Raw genomic sequence first — 25,470 nt, forward strand, 5'->3', positions numbered from 1 at the left:
CCGAAGGCGGCTTTCCCCTCCCCCCGCCACGTGTCTGCCGAGGACGTTGGAGTCCCGGTCGCGTGTGTTCGCTTGCTCGTGAGGCGCGCGGGCGGCGGGACGTTTTGCGTTCCCCTCGGGCTTTTGGAACACGGGGAGGGGCGGGGTCGAACTCGGGCTTTAAATTCACTAGGGAGGCCATCAGGGCCAAGGTTTCCTGTGCAGAGAGGTTTGTGACTCCTGGTTGGGTCGTCTTACTAGTTACTGGTGGTGTTTCGAATTTAGTTGGTCCTCCGCGTTCTTGAATTTTCTGCTTCTAGAAACTTCTTGGCCGCTTGCCGAGTTATTGGCGTACAGTTCTTTACTGCACTGTACGTTCCCTTTTGTGTCTGTACGGTTGATGGTACAGCTCTACTACTCTTGGTCTCATTTTGGAAATTGGTAATTTTAAATCTGGGTAAATTTAAGGTTTTTTTCTTTTTTTTCTTTTTTTTTGGTTAAACTTATTAAAGATTTTTTGTGTGTGTGTCGATTTGTCCTACCGGTTTTCTTGGTGTCCGTTTCTGCTCTAACCTTTATTACTCTTTCTGGTAGCTTTGGGTTTAGTTTTTCTAGTTCTTACGCTGTAAAGTTAGAGTTTTGATGTTAATGCTTTCGTCAAAAACTAAAGATCAATAACATAAATTTCGTAGCTTGGTTTTTGCTGTATTCCTTAAAGTTTGGTATGCTCTGTCTGGTTTCATTTTTTCCTACGTATTTTTGAGAGAAAGCTGGCGGGCGGACGCGCGTGGGGGGAGGGGAGGGACGCGCGTGGGGGGAGGGGAGGGACGCGCGTGGGGGGAGGGGAGGGACGCGCGTGGGGGGAGGGGAGGGACGCGCGTCCCTCTTAAGCAGGCTCTATGCTTAGCGCAGACCTGGACCCAGGGTTGGACCTCAGGACTTTGAGACCCTGACCTGAGCGGAAATCAAGAGTTGGAGTCTTAACGCGCTGCCCCATTCAGGCACCCCTCTTTTTTAAATTTTTTTTAAATGTTTTTTTTTTTTTTGAGACAGAGAGCATGAGAGGGGAAGGGGCAGAGAGAGAAGGAGACACAGAACCAGAAGCAGGCTCCAGGCTCTAGGCTCTGAGCTGTCAGCACAGAGCCTGACGCGGGGCTCGAACCCACGAACGTGAGATCTGACCTGAGCCGAAGTCGGAGGCTTAACCGACTGAGCCACCCAGGTGCCCCATCAGGCACCCCTCTTAAGTATTTTCTGATTTCTTTGTTCTTTCTTTGAACCCTTGGCTGGTTAAGAGTGTGGTGTTTAATTTCTACAAATGTGTGGATTTTCCAGCTTTTCTTCTGTTAGTAATTTCCAATTTCATTCTCTGGTGGTGGAGTAAAATGCTTTCCATGGTATTTCTTTAAATCTTTTACCCCTGAGCTATGACATTAAAATGACTGCGTAGATGACTTTAAGAACTCTTAAACTGCGTATGTCGGCCTCTTTTTTTTTTTTTTACACTTTCATTTTTCTCCCTTCGCCTTCAGAGTTGTTAATGGTTTGCGTTTTCTCAAGGCATCTCTAACAATTTTGGGTTTTTTTAATTTTTAATGTATCTGTAACAATTTAAGTTCACCTCATCTGCTCAGGGAATACTTGCAAGGTAAGGGGTTTAAGTCCCCACTTTTTTTTCTTTTTAATTTTTTTTATTTTTGAGAGAGTCAGTGTGTGGATGGGGGAGGGGCAGAGAGCGAGGGAGACACAGATTCCCAAGCAGGCTCTAGGCTCTGAGCTGTCAGCACAGAGCCTGGTGTGGAACTCAAACCCATGAACTATGAGTGAGATCATTACCTGAGCCGAAGTCGGTTGCTTAACTGAGCCACCCAGGTGCCCCTAAGTCTGCGTTCTAATTGTGAAACTTGCAGGAAGAGATTGTTAACATACCTGAGCTGGGCCTCAAATCTTTTCTGAAAGTTGAGGCAGGGGCTCTAGGGAGTTGGTTTTGTTCTCCAGCCCTGTCTCCTCTTCCCTTCCGAATTAATGAGGGACGGGCTGGACTCCCAGGCCAGCTGCTTTCTAAGAACAGTTATTTTGGATTTCAGTAAGGACCTCCAATTAATCCACCATGAGAAACTTCCGTGTCTCACCATTCATTTACTTCCTAAAAGAAATTCATTTTGGGTAGTAGAATGGATTTTTGCAGTGTCGTTGTCTTTAACTCTTCCAGATTTGTTGAGATATAATTGACATGTAGCTTTCTGTACGTTTACGGTATACAGCACGGTGATTTGCATATACCATGAAATGATTACCACAATAAATTTAGTAAACATCTAATACACATGCAAAGAATTTTTTTTCATTGATGATAATTCTCAAGGTCTACTTTTTCAAATATACCATATAGCAGTGTTAGCTATAGTCATTATGCTGTACCTTATGTCTCCGGTACTTACGACTGGACACTTGAACCTTTTGACCACCTTCATCCAGTTCACCCTTCCCCATCCCCTGCTTCTGGTAACCATACATTTTATGATCTCTTTTTTTTTTTTTTTTAGGGGTTTGGAGGTGTTTTTGTTTTTAGATTCCACATGCAAGGGAAGTCATCTAGTATTTGTCTTTCTCTGTTGACTTAGCATAATGCTCTCAAGGTCTGTCCATTTTGTCACAAATGGCAAGTAGCCCTCTTTTGTGGCAGAATAATATTGTATTTTATGTATCACATTATCTCTCTCTTTAAGGGACATTTGGGTTGTTTCTATGTCTTGGCTATTGTAAATAATGCCGCTGTGGATATGAGGATGCAGATACCTTTTTGACGTGGTGTTTTCGCTTCATTCAGATACATTCCCAGAAGTAGAATTGCTAGGTCATATGGAAGTCTTAGTTTTAATTTTTTGTGGATTCTCCATACTGTTAGCCATAGCAGTTTCACTAATCTACAGTCTCACCAGCAGTGCAAATGAGGATTCCATTTTGCCCACCTCTTGGCTTTTTGATGACAGCCATTCTAACGTGAAGGAATACTTCCTTGGAGGTTTAATTTCCTTTTATTTGATGATTAGTGATTTTGAGCATCATTTCATGTGCCTGTTGGTCATGCATATATTTGGGGGTGGGTGTTCAGGTTCTTTGACTATATTTTTACCTGATTTTGGAGGGTTATTGGGTTGTATGCATTTTTCTGTTTTGGATATTAATCTCTTCGCAGATAACATAGTTGGCAGTATTTTTTCCTGTTCTGTACGTTTTTTCACCTTGCTGATGGTTTCCTTTACAGAAGTTTAGTTTCATGTAGTCCCACTTATTTATTTATTGCTTGTGCTTTAGTTATTATATCCCCCAAAAAACTAGTACAATGATTCATGTCAAGGAGGTTTCTTTCCTGTTTCTTCTTAGGAGTCCACTGGTTTATGGTCTTACATTTAAGTCTTAATTTTATTGCAAGCTAATTTCTCTGAGTGGAAACTAGGATTCTAGTTTCATTTTTTTAATTTTTCACATGTATATATCCTATTTCGAGCACCATTTGTTGAAGAGACTGTTCTTTCTCCATTGAGTATTCTTTGCTTTCTTGTTAAATATTTCTCCTACATACATGGGTTAATTTGTGCTTTGTGGTGTTTTTGAGTAATGATATCACAGATTGATTCAAAGACTACTCCGGTGCTGATAGAGTCCAGTCACCAGATGAATTTACCCCAAGTATACTGGTGCTCTGTTGATGGGGGAAGGAGGTTGGTCTTGGAGATCCTATTCTCCACGGGGTGGGGGGGGGATTATGAAGTTACTGAGACTTAATAGCGTTCTTAAAAGCCATGAACTTGGTGGCAGTGGCCCTGCATCCCTTTTCCTTGGTTGGATTCTTCCATGCCTGGGAGAAATGACTGCTGCTTCCAGGCTTAGAAGTATGTATAATAAAAGGCCTCCTTGTGCACTGTGTGCATGGTGAATCACTTACCTGTGAGAAATGACCTGTGCCATGTCTGTCTTTAAGCCACCCTGCGTCCTCCAGTAGTGCTGCCGAGATCATGGCCGTGCTGTTCTTCCATACCATGAGGTATAAACGGGAAGATCCGAATAACCAAGACAATGACCGTTTTGTCCATTCGAAGGTAAGCCAGGACAGGAGCCCAGGACCTGCTCAGATGCTTGCGTATTAATCATTTTAAAAGCCACCGTATGGCAACAAGGCCTGAAATGGGCTCTGTTTATTTATTTGGTTCTTTTTTATTTATCTCATTTCTTAGTCCATTCAGTCTGCTATAACAAAATAACCACAGCCTGGGTGGTTTATAAAGAATAAACGTTTATTTCTAATTGTTTTATAGGTTACAAGTCTAGGATCAAAGCAGCAGCATGGTCACAGTCTGGTGGGGGTCCTCTTGCTGGTTGCAGATTTTTCATTGTACTCTCACACAACAGAAGGAAAAGTAGTCTTTTTAGGGCCTGTTTTATAAGGGCACTAATCCCATTTGTGAGGATTCTGCCCTTGTAACCTAATCACCACTCAAAGACCTCCCCCTCTTTCTGATATCACTTTGGGGTTAGATTTTCAACATAGGAGTTTGGAGAGGCACAAATGTTCAGACCATAGTACCTCATAAAGATTTAAAAGGTGTTCTAGAAAGGACTGCAGTGGTGGAAAGGATGGTTGTGGCAATTGGCCACACTTCCTTTCCTTTGTTGGTGCTCTGCCTTACCCCACGTAGCACTAAAGCCCCCCCAACCCCAGCAGGGTCATGCTCCCATCCTCTGCCACCTTGGTAGAGGTGGGCAACATTAGTGGATCTATGTTAAACTCCAGGAAACTTGAGGTTTTTTTTTTTTAATGTTCATTTACTTTTGAGAGAGGGAGTGACAGCAAGTGGGAGAGGGGCAGAGAGAGAGGGAGACAGAGAATGTGAAGCAGGCTCCAGGCTCTGAGCTGTCAGCACAGAGCCCAACGTGGGGCTCAAACCCATGAACCGTGAGATGGTAACCTGAGGAAGTCAGACACTTAACAGACTGAACTACCCATGCACCCCTTGGAAAACTGAGTTTAATTTGGAGGGATATTCCACCCAATGTTTATCTTTATTTCCCATTCGACCTTGATTTTAGCTTGGGGTCATGATCTCAAAGTTAGCAAGTTCGAGCCTCACATCTGAACTGTACCTCTCTTCTTTGTGCACACTCTGTCAAAACAAAAAAAATAAAATAAAAAATCATAATATGGCTAGACTGTCCTGTAACTGTTGGTATCTTAGTCACTGGTCTTAGGGGGATAAAGAGGCTTTCTGGCATGCAGTAGCAGGCTGGGCACTGTTCAGCTGCCAGAATTTAGGGATTCCTCAGATTTAAAAAGCCGGTAAATTCGGAAGGAAAGAGAAAACACATAGGAACATAGTTTCTCTTGGCCTTGGCCGAGAATGGAATAAATGGGCTTGCAGTGGCAGAGGAGCCAACACGGTCTTCATGATCAGTACTCCTGGGATGCGAATGTCCAGCACAAACCACTGCATTTAGAGGCTCACTGCTAAGGCCTGGTAGAGTCCATATCCTGGACTCTGAGGTGCTGTGAAGGCTTATGGGGAGGGTCTTGTGACCCCCTGTATCCACTCCTGCCACACTGCAGGGCTTTGTTTTCTCACCTGTTTTCTCCAGCCAAGCAGACCAGAGAAGTAACCACAAGTTGTTCTTGTAAACTAGTTCTTGAAGCTGATTTTGTGCCAGAGCAAAGGTAAGTACCACCTGAAGGAGAAGTTTTTTCTGAGTGTGCATAGATAACACTTTGTATGCGTTTTTATTCTAGCTCTTGCTCACCCCCCCAATCGTGAGTGTATCCCTCCTGCCACAGCAGAAAGGTTCCTGGGGGAAGAGAAGGCAACCCACGTGGGGGTACCTCCACCAAACCAGGCACTGTGATGGTGCCTGCCAGTCTTCTCAGTCAATCCTACAGCCTCCTGCTGCCTGAGTGGGACACTCTCTAGCAGAGCTAGAGACACAGCAGAGACTTCAGTGGGATGGTTCTGCAGAGCTAGGCATACAAAACAGGGAGTTTCTGGGGGCACAAGGGTATGAAAAAAGCTAAGGGAGGTTAAGGGCCCTGGGTGGAGCAGGACAGGAGAAGAATCCTTGGTAGCAACAACACCACCTCATTCTTTGCTTGAATGGAGCTGACATTTGAATGGAGGAGGGGTCAGGCAAGAAACCTAGATAACCACCAAGTCAGATGTGCCTGAGCATCCTGGGTCCAAGGGAAGTGAGGAGGAGGGTTTACTAGTTGAAACAGATGGTCCAGGAAAGCCTTAAAGCTGACATTTGGGGGCGCCTGGGTGGCTCAGTTGGTGAAGCCTCTGACTTCAGTTCAGGTCATGATCTCACGTTCATGGCTTCAAGCCCCACGTCGGGTTCTGTGCTGACTGCTCAGAGCCTGGAGCCTGCTTCAGATTCTGTCTCCCTCTCTCCCTGCTCATGCTATGTGTCTCTGTGTCTCAAAAATAAATAAAACGTTAAATTAAAAAAGCTGACATTTGAGCACAGACTTGGAGGATAGTGAGAGTGAGCTGTGCGCCCATTTAGGCTCATGCACCAGAGTACTTCGGGGAGAGGGAGCTGTGAGTGCTGCGGCTCTGAGCCAGGTTATGCCCTGGGCATTCAAGGGGCAGCACGAAAGCCAGGGCATCCAAAGCGATGGGAGGGGAGGCTGGTGCAAGAACTTGGGCTCTGCTTGGCACGAGATGGAGAGACCTTGGACAGTTCTTTGCAGGGTGAGGAATGGACCTAGGTTATAACAGGCTCCCTCTGGTGGCTGTCTTGAGAATAGCTGTGGGGGGAAGTAAGGGGGTTACTGCAGTGACAGTGAAGAGATGTTTGTGGCCAGTTCAAAATGGTGGCAATGGAAGTATTGAAGAAGTTCAGTGTGTCTTTGGAAGCTTGGGACCCTTGGCATTGTGTTGTGGCACTCAGGGCATTATCTTCATGGGATAAGAGTAGCCTATGCATAAACACAGGAAGAGGGGAGAGGAAGAGTAATGGTGTAAAGTGATTCATTTCTGGCATCAACACTTCTAGATGACTGCTTCTGAAATCTCATTTGATTGGAGTTTTACAAACCAGGGAAATTGTAATCTTCCGTTTGGGGAGAGGGGGTGAAGAAGGGCCCAAGTGAGCAAGGGGCAGAGAGAGAATCCCATGCGGGTTCCATACCATCAGCACAGAGCCCGAAGAAGGGCTCAAGTTCGCTTGATGCAGGGCTTAAACTCCTAAACTGTGAGATCATGACCTGAGCCAAACTCGGATGCCTAACCAACTGAGCCACCCAGGTGCCCCCATTTTTTTCAAATGTTTATTTTTGAGGAGCAGAGAGAATCCCAAGCAGACTCAAACTGTCAGCACAGAGACCAACTCAGGGCTTGATCTCAAACTGTGCGATCCTGACCTGAGGGAAGATCAAGAGTTTGATGCTTAACCAACTGAGCCATCCAGGCACCCCTGTGTTTTTGGCTTCTGTTTAAGAACCCACATTCTCCAAAAAGATTGAATATCTGGTTTTTATAGAACTACATGAAAGGCCTTGTTAAAATGGCAAAGGTCATGCTTACATTTTATGCCTTGCTCTTAGTTAGGCTCTGTTAAGCTGCTATTTGAAGAAATTTCCCTTCTCTATATTCCCATAGGTTCAGCTGATCTTGGATTGCCTATGGCTCCCCCTGTTTGTGATGTTGATCTGAGACTTGGGGTTACCATGTGGGTGTGGTAAAGAGAAATCCACCCCAAAGAGTGGGAGGGGCCATTCCAAACAGCAGTCTGTGCTCCGTGCTGGAAGTTGGATTGATAGCGTGTGTCCTACAGGTGTGTCTATGTTCATTTGGTCCCTTCTCTTACAGAGGCTGCCGTTTGTTGATGTGGCAACCAGATGGTTTGGGCAAGGACTGGGGGCTGCTTGCGGGATGGCATATACTGGCAAGTACTTTGACAAAGCCAGGTAAGGTGCTTATCCAGTAACTGTTTACCTGTCCCCACCACACCCCTCAGACACTTTGGCTTTATTTATGGTTTATTAGTTTGGGAATATAGTTACTGTTTAGAAAGTTCAGGCTCCTAAGTGTTCATGCAGTAAAGAAATTGTGTTTCTTTAAACTGTACTGACTTCTCTGGTTGGGTTCTAAGTGCTGCCTGCACTATAGAAACTGGTTTATTTCTATTGCTTATTAATAGTGACCTCCTTGTTTTCCCCTTCTCGGTGAGCTTCATTATGGAGGGGAGTAGCTGGCGCATTTGCATTGGGAATCCCTATATGTTAATAGTCAAAGGTGTGTTTTTTTTTTTTTTCTTCTAGAGTAGTCCAACCTTTCTTAAGATAGGCTGACCGGTGTCTTTCTTACAGAGGTGTGTGCCCAGCTACTGCTGATGTGTGAGCAACTTAGGGTTGGTGCTGGGGTCCCCAAGATTGGCCGTGTTGGTGTGCATGTTCTCTCGAGATGCACCTGACATGCCTGAGTCCAGACCCTCACATTTTGGTTCTAGCCCAGGTGGCCCGTTTGGAGGCACTTGGTTGTGCTTCCTCCACTGCTCAGGCAGCTACCCTGCTCCATTTCCCAGAAGTCTGTTGACATTTTTCATCTCATTATTGCTTCTATTAGTCCCTATCCTGTGGGTAACCAATTTTTTAAACTTTTTTTTTAATGTTTATCTTTTTTTTTTTTTTTTTTTTTTTTTTTTTTTTTTTTTTTTTTTTTTTTTTTTTTTTTTTGAGAGACCAAGTGTGAGCCGGGAAGGGGCAGAGAGGGACACACAGAATAAGAAGCAGGCTCCAGGCTCTGAGCTCTCCATATAGAGCCTGATGGGGAGGTGAACCCACAGGCTGTGAGATCGTGACCTTAGCTGAAGTTGGCGGCTTAACTGGCGGAGCCACCCAAGTTTTTAAAAACTTTGCATCGTTTTTGTGGGGTCTAGGTTGTGTTTTATTGGTCTTAACATTTTTGTGTTTTTGTTTGGAGAAGTTCACTGTTTACAACAATGTATGCTCCTGAGGTACAATGTTTTGATAGGATTATTACACATACATTTATAAGATCAGAAATAGAGGGTAGCTGTGCTTAAAACAAAGCTTATCAAGAAACTATATGTAAATGTTTGGTATTTAAGGGGGTTACTTCCTCCACATTCCTGTTGTTTGTGGATCCCAGAGACATGGCAGAAGAATGTTGGAGTAAGAAAACTAGCCAATTGTGAAGCTCCTCTTGTGAAGCCCAAGTTGTTAAAGCTGTGTTTCCTTAGCTGTAGAGTTTGGATAGACCTGACGAGAAAATGTCTTAGGAACCTAATGATGTGTGGAGCAACTGTTCCATTCTGTTCCTTTATTTCTCTCCATGAAATGTATTTGCTTGCGTGGTCCAGAAAATCCCTAAGCAGGGTCTTAACCTTTCTTGGCTTGCTCTAGCTACCGGGTGTACTGCCTCTTGGGAGATGCTGAGTCCTCGCAAGGCTACGTCTGGGAAGCATTGGCTTTTGCTTCCCACTACAGTCTGGATAATCTTGTGGCCATCTTCGATGTCAACCGCCTGGGCCACAGTGGTGCCTTGCCCCCCGAGCACTGCATAGATGTCTATCAGAAGCGTTGCGAAGCCTTTGGGTAATTCTGTCCCATTTTATGTCACCTTTTTGCCCTATTCCGCCTTCACTTTATAACCTGGCTTCCTCCTGGGTTGACAGATGGAATACTTACGTAGTGGATGGCCGTGACGTGGAGGCTCTGTGCCAGGTATTCTGGCGGGCAAATCAAGTAAAGAACAAGCCCACTGCTATAGTTGCCAAAACCTTCAAGGGTCGGGGCATTCCAAGTAAGCAAAAGTTTTTGTTGTTTTTTTTTTTCTGTTCAGGGTTATTAAAAACATGTGTCTGCACAGCTGTGTGGTAGGAGGAGGCTCAGGCTGGCCAGGCAGACAGCTGGCTTAGTAGTGCTCAGTGATTACACCTGTAAATGTGCTGGAGGCTCTTGCTTTCCTTGGTCCTTAATAGACAGCACGTCTGGTTAGGATCGGAGGGGAAGCCCAGGCCCCCCAGCAAGTGCGCCGGGATTTTTCTGAATGCAAGAAGGGTTTTGAAAGTATCTTGTAGATTTCAAAGCTGATACCTGAAGTTATTCAAGTATAAATAGTTGCAAAGGGTAGGATTCCTTTTTTGTTTTAATGTCAGTGCTTTGGGCTAAAACTGTTCTGTGACTCCTTCCTAAAATACAGTCTTCCTGTGGTGTCCCCAGTTCAGTAAATGACCACTTAACCAGTTTGCTTCTGGGAGAATTCTGGAAATTCTGGGTATTGTCTTTGTCTTGTCCCTTGCATGCCCCTTACATGCAAACACAGTCTGTCATCAGTTCTGATTGATTTCACATCTGCTCACTGCTCTCTGTCTCCCTTGCTCAGACCCAAGTAATCTCTCCCTAATTATAGTCTCCTCAAGCCAGTCTCCACATGACTGCCATGGTGATTTTTGGACATTTAATATTTCATCAGTCACCTTTCCACTCCAGATTCCTCTGATTTCCTATCTTGAGTCTGACAGAACTCAAACTCATTATGTGCACGGAATCCTCCATGGTCCACCCTGCGTGTCTCTCCAGCCTCCTATCCCACACTACCCGCTCCGCTCCATGCACCAGCACGTGGGCCAGTGGCCCCGCCCTCAAGAGCCGCTGGGCCTTTTCAGGCTGTGCTCAGGGGGTGCAGTCCCAACTCAGGCTCTCTGGGCCAGGTTTTTACTCTTGTGAGTCCTTGGCTAATATTGTTTCTGTCAGGATGTCTTTGAGATGGTCTAACAGACACTCAATTATATATTTCTGGAACAAATGTCTTTTATTTGGTTGCAGGTGTTGAAGATACAGAAAGTTGGCATGGAAAGCCAATGCCAAAAGAAAGAATTGATGCAATTATCAAACTAATTGAGAGCCAGATAGAGACCAACAGGAGCCTTGACCCAAAACCACCTATTGAAGACTCGCCTCTTATCAGCATCCTGGGTATAGAAATGATCTCTCCACCTGCTTACGCAGTTGGAGAGAAGGTAGGCAAACTGTCTTACTGTTTTGTTCTCTGCTTTTTTTTTTTTTTTTAAAGCACAGGACTCTTCATTCTGATCTCCGTGGATGAACCAGTAGTTAGATTGGATGACATTTAACTAAAGGTTATATGCAATAAAAATGGTTTTATCTTCTCTTTTACTATTTCTGATATTTATACTTTTATTTCAAACTCAGTCTGAATTTTCTTACTAGTCAATTGATACTTATAAGCACCTAGTGCTTTGTAGCTTTTGCTTGCAAAATTGTGGTGTGGCAGTCTACTGTGGGTGAAACTGCCATAATTCTGGGTCTGCTTTAAGGGTCGGGGCCTGGTTGGGCTAAGGCTTCGGACTTACCCCCTGGATTACAGAAGGGAGTAGGTCAGTTCATCAAAGACCAGTTCTTCAGAAAGGAATCAAATTAGGCATGAATCCCTGCTATAATAGGCTCCAAATAGGCAGAGTCTCCAGAAATTGAAAAGAGCAAGGTAATGAGCCCAGGAGGAAGGAATTATTTGTTTATCCTTGATTTGTTTATTTGGAGACCTTTAGAGTGTTGCTTATGTTTTCTTAGCATGATAGTATGGGTTAAAATAAATGGATTGACTACTCCAGAAATTGGAGGGGGGGAACAGAAGAAAGGTGTTAATCAGGAAAAAGCACATATTACTGAAGGGTACTTTGGCAACACTGTAGCTGTTCATATTCTTCAAACTAATAGTAAAACTCCTAGGAATTTATTCTACAGAAATACCTATGTAAGTGTGCAGTTATGTCTATAAGAATGAATGTTGGGGCACCTGAGTGGCTCAGTTGTTTGAGCATTTGACTCTTGATTTTAGCTTGGGTCATGATTCCATGTTGCGGGATCAAGCCCTACATCAGGCTCAGTGCTGAACGTAGAGCCTGCTTGGAATTCTTTTTCTCCTTCTGCCCATCTCCTGCCACTTTAAATAGATAGTAGGTTGATTTCAGCATTGAATGCTGATGAAATGGAAATGACCCAGCAAGAGGACAAGAGTTCACCCCAATTATTTAAGTTGTAAAGCAGCATAAAATTATAACTTTTTGTGTAGAACCTTAAAAGGTGGGGGGCATCATATATCTAGTAAAAGAGCTTCTATCAAAACTAATACACAAGGACACCTGGGTGGCTCAGTTGGTGAAGTGCTCGACTTTAGCTCAGTTCATGACCTCCTGGTTCGGGGGTTCTGGAGCACAGAGCCCACTTCTGACCCCCTCTCTGCCCCTCCCCCGCTGGTGCATGCTTTCTCTCAAAAATACATACTTAAAAAACACTAATATGCAAAGACTAATCTCTTTTTTTTTTAATTTTTTTAATGTTTTATTTGTGATACAGAGAGAGCATGAGAGGAGGAGGGGCAGAGAGAGAGGGAGACACAGAATCGGAAGCAGGCTCCAGGCTCTGAGCTGTCAGCACAGAGCCCGACGTGGGGCTCAAACCCACGAACGTGAGATCTGACCTGAGCCGAAGCCGGAGGCTTAACCGACTGAGCCACCCAGGCGCCCCCTAATCTCTTTTTTGTATTAACAAAATGAAGAGATGATTCTTGTAATGGCAAGAAAAGTAAAATAAATATACAGGAGCTCTATTAAGATGCTTTTAAAACTGTAGCCGCAAGAGAAACCCACATGCTTTGTATACATGAGATGCTCAACAAATATTTGTGCATAGACCATTCCTGAAAAGATGCTCCACAGACTTGTCAGTTCTGTCTACCTCTGGGCAGGGGACTGGGTGGCTGGGGGACAGGTGAGCAGGGAGAAGATGGCCTTTTGACTCGAGGTTTTCATAACTGGAGTTTTGTACTACCTCCATGAATTGTTTAGCGAAAAAAAAAAAAGATTTTGAGTGGTGCTTGGGTGGCTTGGTCAGTTAAGCATCCCAACTTCAGCTCGGGTCATGATCTCTCAATTCATGGGTTTCAGCCCTGCGTTGGGCCATGTGCTGACAGCTCAGAGCCTGGAGCCTGCTTTGGATTCTGTGTCTCCCCCTGCCCATCCCCCTCCCTCCCTCTCAAAAGTAAACAAAAATTTTTTAATATTTTGAGTATTTAGAGGAATGAACAAGGACAGATGGAAGGCAAAAACAATGGTTTTATTGGGATAGGGTTCTCTCTATATGTAATCCATCCGTTTGAAGTATACAATTCAGTAGAGTCGAGCATATTAACAGAATTGTGCAGTTATCACCACACCCAATCTTACAGCATTTCCATCACCTCCAAGAGAAACCCCATACCCATTAGCAGTCGGTCTCCATTTCCCCCAGGCCCTAGTAACCACTCATCTACTTTTCTGTGAAGTTGCATGTTCCAGACATTTCATATTAGTCGTATGTGAACTTTTTGCACGGTGTTCTCAAGGTCCATCCCTGTTGTGGTCTGTACATTATTCCATTTTATGAATATACCATACATTTTGTTTACTCATTCAATCCTTGGACATTTAGGTTGTTTCTGCCTTTTGGCTGTTGTGAATAAAGCTGCTTTGAACATTTGTGTACAAATTTTAGTTGAGATCTATTTTTCTCTTGGGTGTATACCTAGGAATAGACCTGCTGGGTCATGCGGTGTTTCTGTGTTTAACATTTTGAGAAAATTCCAAACGTTAATTTGTAATAGAAAAAGTCAATATGGTGAAGATGGCAGTCCTCCCCTAAATTAATCCATAAATTTAGTTCAATCTCAATATCCTAATGGAATTTCTTGTTATTGGTATCACAATTCTAAAATTCTACATTTTAAGGGGCACCTGGGTGACTCAGTCAGTTAAGCATCTGACTCTTGATCTTGGCTCAGGTCATGATCTCACAGTTTGTGGGGTCTTACAAATTGTTTTGGGTGGGGTACCTGGGTGGCTCAGTTGGTTAAGCATCCAACTTCAGGTCATGATCTCACAGTTTGTGGGTTCTAGCCCTGCATCAGGCTCTGTGCTGACTGCTCAGAGCCTAGAGCCTGCTTCTAATTCTGTCTCCCTCTCTCTCTGCCCTTCCCCTGTTCATGCGCTCTCGCTCTCGCTCTCGCTCTCAAAAATAAACAAAACCTTAAAATTTTTTTTAAATTTTGTTTTGGTAAACTATGAGGCAGAAGAATAAGTTTATTTTTGAGAACCGCTATCCAATGAACCAAGGATGGGCTTAAGATTGGCTAGTGATCCATTTTTGAGACACAGAAGGAAATTATTGGTGAATCACAAATTTTATTTCTTCATTAAGATGGAAGACAATTTGTAATCCACAAAATTTCACCTGCATCTGCTGTAGAAAATGCTACTGTTTGATTTTTTCCAGGTAGCTACCCGGAAAGCATGTGGTTTGGCTCTGGCTAAACTGGGCCATGCGAACGATAGAGTCATTGTGCTGGATGGTGACACCAAGAACTCCACCTTCTCAGACATATTCAAGAAGGAGCACCCTGAGCGGTTCATTGAATGTTTTATTGCTGAGCAAAACATGGTGCGTATGCTATGGGCGTCCCTCTTAGGTCTTCTCATTGACTGACAGTGGCCTGCTGGATGCAGGAGGCCAGCCCCCAATTAATTTTTCTTTCCATTTATAAAAGCAAAGGAACTGGAGGGAAAATGTCTTTGAGGAAGCAAGTAGAGAGTAGCTAGGCAGTGTGCGGGGTGGCTTCCAGGACTGCCAGGAGAGGCAGGGTGGACTGCTCAGAACCATAAGAACCATCTCTGGGTATGCAGAGGGCATCAGGCCAAGAGTCACGGCCACGGACCCTGGGGCTTCAGACCTGAAGTATCCCAAGCTCCCCAGCAGCTGTAGGTGTTTCCGTTCTTTCTCTCCACCCAAACCCCAGACCAGCCAGTCCTACACCCACCTGAAGGCCAATAGGTTGAAAGAACTACAAAGGACTGGTTTCTCCTTTGTAGCATTGAGCCTGATATGTCCTAGATAAGCAAATGTTACCCTACCTGCTACCTCAAGATGGCCCTGAGTTAGGTTGTTCTGCTCATCTGTGCTTAGTCTCTACCCCAAGTGATACTAATGCAGGGAATCTCTTGTATGCATGTACACGTTCCCCCCCGACACACACACACACACACACCCCTCTCGAGAAAAAGGAGTTAATTCAAGCAAACACCTTGACTTCTACAGCTCTTTGCCACCACCGAGGACAACACATATCTATCTTCACATCTTAGAGGACAAAAACAACACCAGCCAGAAAATTAGGAGTCAGCAGGTCTCATGGGACCACCAGAGAGATTTCATTTGGAACAAGTAGTATTTATAAAATGTTTTAATTGATTGCCAAATTTAAAAAATCAGATTATCTGTAGAATCCAAATTTCTGTATTCTCTTAAAGAATAGGAAGATCTGTCAGCACCAAGACCGCATTACCTTCTGCCACCAGTTGGCTGGAACTAAGTAGGGGGCCCCCTTAAGATGGGTGTCCACGACCAGCTGGCCACGCCTGTGCTGCTGGCCGGCCTGCACTGTTCATTTACGGTGCTTCTCTGGCCCTGTTGGTATTGGAATTTAAGCCACCCTTTTTGGTAAAGTAGATCATTGCATCTGTAAGCATAAATACATTTTCTATGGGTCTCATTATTTCCATTTTGAATGGAAAAAATACAATCCAGCATTTTCTGAATTGAGTCTCTTACAAGAAAGCTTACTCCCCATCTCATTGATTCCTTTAGTTAGCAACCTTCCCCAGCATATACTCTGTGTCTACGGATGTGTTCCCACAGTGGGAAGAAAATTCATAAAACCGCAGCTAGCAGGTAGTATCCAGTGCCATGTTGAAACTGGTGGCTATGGGGGCGCCTGGGTGGCTCAGTCGGTTAAGCCTCCGACTTTGGCTCAGGTCAGATCTCACGTTCGTGGGTTTGAGCCCTGCGTCACACTCTGTGCTGACAGCTAGCTTAGAGCCTGGAGCCTGCTTCCAGTTCTGGGTCTGCTGCTCTCTGCCCCTCCCCCTCTCATGCTCTGTCTCTCTCTCTCTCTCTATCAAAAATAAATAAAACTTAAAAAAAAAAAAAAAAGAAACTGGTGGCTATGGTAAGAATGTAACTTGGGCCAGTCGGGGATGGCCTCTCTGGTGACGTAACATTTAAGCTGAGACTTAAGTGATAAGGAGTCATGCACAGATCTGGAGGATGGCATTACCAGCGGAGGGCATATCTGGAATCTCTTTTGGAAGGAGAGCTAACAGGATGCCAAGGTGGTAGGTGTCAGGGCTGGAACCAAGGCTGGCACTTGGGGGTACACCAGAATGGTTGGGTACAGTGGTGTCACTTTCCAAGATGGAAATGATTGGGGGAGGAGTAGATTTAGAGGAGCACGGGAGCTCTGCTTGCGCCCAGGGGCCGGGGGTGGGGGGCCGTCAGGGTACTTGTTGGTTAGGGGTCACGTAATTTGGAGGATTGATCAGTTTGTCTTCAAATGCATTTGCTCTTTGTGTTTTTCTAAATAAATTTTTCATCACAAATTTGGGTAGTTACAAAAGATGTAATTTCCCATATATCGAATTTGAGGCACTTTAATACTCAAATTATCCGATTAAGGATTACACAAAGACTCCTTAGTTCTCAGAAGTTTTTCTATCTGAATTCTTATTTCCATTTTATTGCCCTAACGTTTGTATGCATGAAAGCCTTTTATTGATAATGTGGAAGAGGCTGGGCAGAGAGTCGGAAATGGGAAAGTGAAGATGGTACAAGAAGTTTTCTGTGCGGGAGAACACAGATGAAGGGTGGCGTCTGGAGGGGAGGACAAGGTGGAGATGGGAGATACAAGGACATATTTGAATGGTGAGAGAGTGACCCAAGAGAAAGGGGTTGGATCCATGAGGGGAGGGATGACTGCACTGTTGGAGATGCCCTTGAGAACTGGGAGAAGGGGGAGGTTCCGTATGGCAGGTGGGCAGGTAGGCCATGGGTAGGTGCAGGGCTGCTGTGTCTCCTTTCCAGCGGGTGGCGGGGCAGGGGGAGAGCCTCCATCTTTCACTTCTCATCTCCCAGGAGAGGAAGTGAGGGCACCCTGTGAGGGAATAGGAAGAAGGGTGCGGAAGGGGACCTGCAAGGGCTGTGGGGAGGGAGGCCTTGAGTGTCCTACGCTTTCCTGTCTGCTCTTCCCTATCTTCCTGACCTGGAGCCACGTCAGCGCCACAATTCCTCTTATTTTCTGGAAGTTCCCGCAATACCAGGGGTTTGCCAGATTTGGGGTTTGCCCAGCTATGTGCCTGGGGAAAGATGAGGTGGGGGAGGGGAGTGTGAAATAGGGATTATCCTGGGATGCAGTCACTGCTCTGGGAAAGGGGAAAGGAGGGGCAGGTCCAAGCACTTGTTTCCCCTTTTACTACTGTGATGCTTCCACATTTTTGTTTAAATAGGGCAAGTATTTCAAGGGTGTCTTAATTCACCTTTTTTTTTTTTTTTTTTTTTTTTTTTTTTTTTTTTTTTTTGGCAGGTGAGCGTGGCGCTGGGATGTGCCACCCATGATCGGACTGTTGCTTTTGTTAGCACCTTCGCTGCCTTTTTGACCCGAGCATTTGATCAAATCCGGATGGGAGCCATCTCTCAAAGCAGCATCAACCTTATTGGGTCTCACTGTGGAGTATCTGCTGGTATGTTACCATCGCGTGCGCGCGCGCGTGTGTGTGTGTGTGTGTGTGTGTGTTTTAGAATTTAAGTTTATTTTGAGGGGGATGGGGCAGAGAGGGGGGAAGAGAGCATTGAGTCACCTTGGACAGTGGTGCCCAGTGACTGAGTGCCAGACATTGGCGAGGGTCGGGACCAGATGAGACCACTGGTATGTTAATCTGGAAGGTCAATTAGGATCCTAACCCACAGTGTCACAGTGATGTCTCTTTCACGGGAGACAGACATGTGACAGTTAATTATGATTATAAGGCATTGTGTTGGCACAAGAATTGGACAGTTTTGTAGGGCTCAGCTACAAGTGTGTCGCTGCCATGGAAATAAGTGGTTGCTTATCCAGCAGAGGGCAGGTTCCTGCTTGGCCCTTGATCATGTGTGTGTCGGGCTGCGGCTTTGCTTTCTCAGGTGAAGACGGCCCCTCCCAGATGGCTCTGGAGGATCTGGCCATGTTTCGAGCCATCCCCAACTGCACTGTTTTCTATCCAAGTGATGCCATCTCAACAGAGCATGCTGTTTTCCTGGCAGCCAATACCAAGGTATTGTTTTTAATTCTTAAAAATTTTTTAAATGTTTTATTCTTGAGAGTGACAGAGCATGCGTGGGGGAGGGGCAGAGAGGGGAACACGATTCGAAGCTGGCTCCAGGCTCTAAGCTGTCAGCAGAGAGCCCAGCACAGGTCTTGAACCCACAAACTCTGAGATCGTGACCTGAGCTTCAGTGAAGTCAGACGCTTAACTGACTGAGTTACCCCTGGTGCCCCACCAAGCAGGGTATTTTTAAGGAGACATTGGTTAAGGCCAAAAATGCTACTGGGCTCTGTTACTAATTTGATACCAATGATTGTGGTTTTCTCATTTTTTTCTCCATGTAAAGGTAATATTAATTATAGAACACTTGGTTGTGTGATTCCTTTAAAAGAGAGAACAATTACCCCCCACCCAAAAAGGTGATTGGACATGTAGAACATAAACATGATCACGTTAAAAGATGGCGCAAAAGGACACGGAACAATAGCTGGTGGCGCCTGTGGGGCAGGGTTCACCGTGAGGAGTGTGCTCTGGGCGCTTCAAGAGGGGGCCTCTCAGCAGTGTCGTGGGTGTGAGCTCCAGCAGGGAGCGGTCAGTAATGTTGGCCTTAGACAAACCCCATGCTGTCACCACCCTGTGATATCCAGGAAGCTGGAGAGTGGCCAGTGGGTGGCCAGTGTCTCTGCCGTAGATAAAACTCAGGGTCCCCAGCCCTGGTCCGCCCTCAGAAACATCTTAGAAGGGCAAGAGTAGGGATTGTGCCCCACTTACCCTTTCTCAAGTCTCCCACAAGGGCAGCAGGTGGACTGCACCTAATTCCGGTCTAGAACCCAGCTGTAGGGGAGGCTGGAGGACAGTCTGTACCTTTTCAAGTGCTCCACCTAATGGTCAATAGACTCCCCTCGCCACCAGGCCTGTGCAGCCCTGGGCATGATTGGGGTAGAACCAGTGTTTCTAAATTAATAGTTTATAGTTTAAATACGTGTATCAATTAATATATTAAACACTTGAAAACTCATTTATACTCTTTATGTGTTCAAGTTGATAACACTCAGCTCAGTCAGAATATAAAAAGACTATTTTACCAATGATGTTTTTGGTATTTTGAAGTTTGTTTTTGCAAGAGTGAGAGCTTATGTGTGTGTCCAAGTGGGGGAGGGACAGAGGCGGCGGGGGGTGGGGGAGAGAATCCCAAGCAGGCTCCATGCTGAGCATGGAGCCCAGCACAAGACTCAATCTCATGACTGTGAGATCATCATCTGAACCGGAACCAAAAGTCGGTTACTTAACTGATGGAGCACCCCTAAAGTATTTTTAAGAATGAAGTATTACAAACTATTCTGGCAAAAATTAGTTGCTTAACATTGTGTTCTGGGCTTTTTATTAAACATGAGTCAGTGTTGTGGCCTGCATTTATCTTCTGTAGGGAGGGATAGAACAAGTTAGTGCATATTTGAGAAAGCTTTCTTGTATCATTGAATGTGCTAGCATAGAAACTTGCCGCCGAGGGCTTTTGCCTGGCTTGGTAGTAATCTGATCCAGTGACACCTGACCTGTTTGCCAGTGGGTGAGATGCTTCTCCTCTGCTCCAAAATGTGTGCTTTGTGAACTGTTCAGTCTTCCTCCCCCACTTTTTAAATTTTTTTTAATGTTTATTTTTGACAAGATAGAGTGGAAGCCAGGGAGGAGCAGAAAGAAAGGGAGAGACAGAATCCAAAGCAGGCTCTAGGCTCTGAGCTGTCAGCACAGAGTCCCACTTGGGGCTTGAACTCATAATCTATGAGATCATGACCTGAGCTGAAGTTGGATGCTTAACTGACTGAGCCACCCAGGTGCCCCCCCCCTACTTTTTAAAACAAGTTTATTAGTTGGAAATCTAGTTTGATTTTTTTTTTTAAATGTGGCTCTGGTTTTAATATATGCCTTAGGGGATGTGCTATATTCGCACCAGCAAACCAGAGACTGCAGTTATTTACTCCCAACAAGAAAGCTTTGCGATTGGACAGGCCAAGGTAAGACTTTAAGTTCTCTAATGCCTTCTAGTATCATTTCACGTGGAGAGAACTGGTCTAAAGCTAGCACTAGGTATCCCCACAGAGTCCAGGCTTGATCCTTTCTTTGCTCTAGTTTAAAAGAAAATTCCATTGTGACCTTTACGTGGTTTTCTTCAGGAAGGAGCATTCTACCGATATCAGCCTAAGCAAACATTTTTCCATTCCAAATGGAGTCTTTGTTGAACTTTTATCGATAAAGTGGTAATAACTTAAAGGTACTTGAGTTGTTAGGGTCTAAATGACCACAATCTGAAGCTAAACAAAATAATACAACCCATTTCAAATGAATAATCTGTTAGATTTGGGTTTTGTAGATGCAAGCCAGGAATAAAAAGCAGCATGAATGTCTTGGCGCTGGCCACTGTGTGGCCCTAAAGTTGGCGGGATATGGCCTTGCTCATGGGCCTGATAAAGTACCCCATCACTGGGTACTTCCTATCTTCTGTGTTCTCACAAGAGCCCTAGAAGCGCACGGATTGTTGGCAGCCCTCTGTTGTGGGTGAGCAACTTACTCAGGGTTCACAGTTAGTGAGCAGCAAGACCAGAATTCAGACACCGACCTGACCTGTCGGGGCCATGTGTGCAGAGAACCAGCAGTATCTGGGGAGAAAATAAGTGACTCTGTTTCGCCACCTAGTGAGTAGGGCTCACAGATGTTCTGGCATGTTTTCTTCCTGCCCTTTTAAAGGCCTGTATGTATATTTTGCATAGTTGAGATCACATTGCAGAAGAGAGTTATATCTTTTATCTTTTAAGGTTTTTTGGAATACACTTAAATATGTAGCCAGTCTTAAAGGAACGACAGTTGACACCTGACTTGATTGCTAAGAGCTAAGCTGCTGCAGAATTCATAGTTCGTAATGCTCAGAAGGACTGTCTGAGCACCAAATGGCTTTAGTGCTGCAGAAAAGCAGGTATATCCGAAACAGTCCATGACCTGCTGCTGCTGGGTAGCTGGCCAGCCCTGAGGGAGAAAGCTGCAGTATTCACGTCCCATGTCAACTACGGCTTCTAGTGCTCCCTGTACTCCCACGTTGACGCTCACAGCCGTATGTTTGTCTCTGAGGGTGGAGGTGGGGGTGGCCTCAGTGAATGAAACGTCACTTGCAGAGCTTTCTCATATCCTGTCTTCTTGACCCCTGAATATTTGCCCTGTCCTGACAAAATGAAGTACATTTCCTGATGGTAAAGGATGTGAGTTAAAACGTGTGTGATAATGTGCATGGCATGGATAATTCAAGGGCTAAGATTTGCAAAGGGGATACGTTACATGTATATGTTTATATGGATGTATATGAAAAAGTTAGAATCTTCTCAAAGAATGGGGTGGCTTGGAAGCCCTGAATGTTTGTACTGTCAGCAGTGCTTCTTAAGCTACAAGGAAACCCATACAAAGGGATGCGGGATAGTTCCAGATGCCTTTGGTTGAGAGGCTTTGGAGGAAATAGAACCCTATGGAAAAAATCCAGGCCCCTATCTTTGCTTGCAGAATAGCAAGTGGTTGAGCCTGTGGGCTTTGATGTCAGATGGGCGTGGCTGCTTTGCCTCACGGTACCCTGAGCAAGTTCCTCCCACTCAGATTTGCTTTCCCCAGCCACAGAATGAGCCCTCTACTGCATGGGCCTTACAGGGCACTTGGGCATGCAAGGCGCTTGGCACAGAGCATGTTGCAATGCCCCCAAATGACCCCCATCATCGTGTTCGTCATCAGAGTCCAGTCTGTGTGCGCGCCCCGACGAGATGTGCGGGCACTCCACAAGTCATGCTTGTCACAGGCCCTCTGTGGCTGTGAGTCTGGTCTGCAGCATGTGTCCCATACGACTTGTTTCTGGCCCTCTGCCTTTCAGATCTAGCTTGAAATCCACCTTCTTTGCTAAAGGGGCATTTTGTTATTCTATAAGAACTTAGTGATTTGGCACCGTAAGAAGCGCACGATAGGTGAATTTGTAAAGTGAATATGAAGTAGGGTTTATCAAAAAGAGGGTCGTCATATGTCAGTGTGCTGATTCAGCAAGTTATTAAAGAGTAAAATTGATAGGATTGGGGAAGAGCAGTGTAGCAGAGTATTCTGAGATGTGCTCTGTGCATAGTGACCACAGCTTTTTTCTTCGATGGTCATAATACCAGGTCATCCGCCACAGTGTCGATGACAAAGTTACAGTTATTGGAGCTGGAGTTACACTGCATGAAGCCTTAGCAGCTGCCGAAGATCTTTCCAAGCAAGGTCAGTTGGTTGTTGGTGAAAATGGAAGTTTAGGCTGGGCAGAGGTAGGACTCATTTTCATACACAAACCTGGCTATTGCTGTTTTCCAGATATTTTCATCCGTGTCATTGACCTATTTACCATCAAACCCCTGGATATTGTCACCATTATCTCCAGTGCAAAAGCCACAGGCGGCCATATTATCACAGTGGAAGATCACTGCCCAGAAGGCACGTGCCAGTTGCGAGGGTCATGTCGTGAAAGTCTGCTTTGATGAGGCGTGTGGGAGCGTGACCTGCTTCTGGCTGGTAACCGGCCACCCGTCCAGCAACTGCTGTCACTGCTCTTTCCAAATGTATCGTTTCAGGGGTGATTTGCCTACCCACACTGGCTCCTTATTGCGAGGGCATGCCCATACTCATTTGTGTGACCCCAGCAGAGTGCCTGGTCCCCAGGTGGCTTAGTGACAGCACAAAGGAGTGTCTGACTCATTGTGGGCGGGAAGGGGTCATAATGTAAAGCTTCACAGTTGCTCTTGAGTTTTGAATGATTAATAATTTGCTCCCCTCTCAAAATGGGAAATAGTGCCTTGTAGGCCGGGAGGGAACATAACAAATGCAGGAACAGGGTGTGGGGCCGGGGAACACTAGGTGTGGCATATGAGGGAGTGGGGAGTTCCATGTGTTAGTGTATCGGGCCCCAAGAGCACCCTTGTGATCACTGAGCACTTCATGGCTATAGTGACCCACAGTGATCCTCTAGAACACTCTGCTCACAGCTGAAGTTTTACAGAGACAGGACACATCAGGACCCACGAGGACAGAAGACCCAGGTCGGGGTGAAGGACCCCATGTCTTGGGCTTCCTCCCTCCCGTGAGGGGCCCGCTGAGTCCTCTGCCTTCTCCAGCAGTGACCTATGCGTCCCTGGAGACCAAGGGGACCCACTCAGGACTCACCAGCGTGGGCCTCGCTGGGCGCTGGTCACATGGGCCCCTCTGCCAGGCGTGCAGCAAACTCCCCGACCCCCAGTGGAGCAGGCGCTCCCCATAAACCGTGCAGCCATGCCAACAGCCCAGGTGTCACCTTAGGACCAGCCTTGCAAACAGCCCTACTGAAGCTAGTAGCCTTAGGCCTGCTTTGGTCATTCTTTTCTGTATGGTTTATTTGTCGGTGTAATGGTTGGGGAGTTTCTGACAACTTTAAGAATCTGAGCTTGCAGACCCCTGCATCCATGGAAGCCCAGGTGAGCTCCTGCTCTAATAGGGCTGGGAGCAGTTTGGAGGCCCCCCGTTTTGAACGAGACCTCTTCTGGCTGGTTAGAGGATGACTATTTACCTGAATCCGTGGCTACTGAAGAATGTTATTCCCTAGGAACCAGCGAACTCAAAGGCCTCTGTATGTTGGGGCTTTAAGGCTGACTAGCTGCTTTCAGAACAGAACCTCATGTCCCTTGTTTCCCTAGGTGGCATTGGGGAGGCCGTCGCTGCAGCTGTCTCCATGGATCCTGACATCTCGGTTCATCAGCTGGCAGTGCGAGGCATACCTCGGAGTGGTATGTCCAGTGAGCTGCTAGATCTGTTTGGAGTCAGTGCCAGACACATCATAATGGCCGTGAAATGTATGTTAATGAACTAGAATAGCTGTTGGCTCCAGAGCCAGAAGACTAGCTTCTCTATCGTACATTTACACTTTCTGACAAACTGTCCTTTAAATCTATCCTGTTGTGCTTTGTTTTGAAAAGCAAAGCGAGTTAACTACCTTCTTCCTAAGCTATAACTACATATACAAGTGTAATTCATCTTTCATTAGTCATTATAGTGTCTTATAAGGTTAGAAATAACAGAAGAGCTGCAAAAAAAACAACCACCTAATGTGAAGTTTTCTGAGAAGACAACATGTAACTGGATTTGAGGATCAACTAGGGTAAATTTCGTAAATGTGGGTAGAAGTAAAGAAAGGCAAATTGAACCGTACCCTGTACTCACTCAGTTTTGTGACACTATAGCACCCTGCCACACACCGCTGTCCCAGTTCGAGAGTGTGTGTGCTGCCATCCTACCTGCAGCTTCCCGAGTCCAGTGTGACTGCAGTTGCCCTGGAATTTTCTCCGGTGTTTGCCTCCATCTCCCCTCTACGGCCGGGCGCAGAGGCCATGGAGCAGCAGCGGAGGCCCTAAGATGTCCTGTGCTGCTTGCAGGGACAATTTCTGTGAAAAGAGGACACAACTAGTTGTGGTCTCCACACTGCACTCCTTTGTTAGGTGTCAAATGTCTTCTCTGTCCAGTGCCCAGACCAAATCTGATCGCTCTATTGTATTCATCTGCTAATACTAGTTAATGTTAATAAAGCATATTCAAAAGCAGCTGCTTGATTCCATTTGTGCTTTTCATGTGTTATTTGGCTTCTCTGATAAAAACTCTCCTAATTAGAATTTTATCTCAACCAGGGGAGCAAGCAACACTCCCCCACAACAGGAACCCCGGGAAGGGTGCTGGATGGGAGGCCTGCCGTGCCGCCTGAGGACAGTGTAGGGCCCGAGCTGAGAGGTTACTTCAGCTGGGAGCCCAGGAGTTGGGTGGCTGGGGTACAGGAAAAAAACAGCCAGATGGCTTAAAGATTGGTCCAAACCTGAAAACTAAAATTGACTGGAAGTGTCTGATGTGGTTCTAACTTTCATTGCCCTCATTAAGTGCTCATCAGAACTCTGTTCTAAAATGCATGGTAGGGGCACCTGAGTGGCTCAGTCGGTTGAGCCTCCGACTTCAGCTCAGGTCAGATCTCACATTCCTGGGTTCGAACCCCGCGTCAGGCTCTGTGCTGGCGGCTAGCTCAGAGCCTGGAGTCTGTTTCCTGTCTTGTGTCTCCTCCTCTCTCTGCCTCTCCCCCTCTCATGCTGTGTGTGTCTCTGTATCAAAAATAAATTTTAATAAATAAAATGCATGGTAGGCCCAAGAACTGACCTGGCGCTTGGAGTCCTACTGAGGGCCTACTTCTCCTGCCTTTTTAAATCCGTGGTTTCCTGGCCTGCAACA

The 25,470-nt window shown here is 45.6% G+C and overlaps 1 protein-coding gene across 2 annotated transcripts in view; it reads left to right on the plus strand.

Moving 5' to 3' along the window:
• The window catches only part of TKTL1 (transketolase like 1), a 25,223-nt gene extending 423 nt beyond the window's left edge, over window positions 1–24,800 (plus strand). Inside the window, exons 2-13 of one of the 2 annotated variants that reach the window (XM_029930180.1) lie at window positions 3,965–4,082; window positions 7,839–7,936; window positions 9,395–9,586; window positions 9,667–9,794; window positions 10,820–11,013; window positions 14,324–14,488; window positions 17,463–17,619; window positions 18,059–18,189; window positions 20,109–20,192; window positions 22,362–22,458; window positions 22,549–22,668; window positions 23,901–24,800. In XM_029930180.1, coding sequence (XP_029786040.1) covers window positions 3,965–4,082; window positions 7,839–7,936; window positions 9,395–9,586; window positions 9,667–9,794; window positions 10,820–11,013; window positions 14,324–14,488; window positions 17,463–17,619; window positions 18,059–18,189; window positions 20,109–20,192; window positions 22,362–22,458; window positions 22,549–22,668; window positions 23,901–24,073 — 1,657 coding nt within the window. In that variant the 3' untranslated portion in view covers window positions 24,074–24,800. The remainder of the gene's footprint in view (window positions 1–3,964; window positions 4,083–7,838; window positions 7,937–9,394; window positions 9,587–9,666; window positions 9,795–10,819; window positions 11,014–14,323; window positions 14,489–17,462; window positions 17,620–18,058; window positions 18,190–20,108; window positions 20,193–22,361; window positions 22,459–22,548; window positions 22,669–23,900) is intronic. The other variant, XM_029930182.1, reaches the window with a different exon arrangement.
• Window positions 24,801–25,470: the final 670 nt, after the last annotated feature.

Source organism: Suricata suricatta, chromosome X (assembly GCF_006229205.1).
Source record: "Suricata suricatta isolate VVHF042 chromosome X, meerkat_22Aug2017_6uvM2_HiC, whole genome shotgun sequence".
Classification (NCBI taxonomy): Eukaryota; Metazoa; Chordata; class Mammalia; order Carnivora; family Herpestidae; genus Suricata; species Suricata suricatta.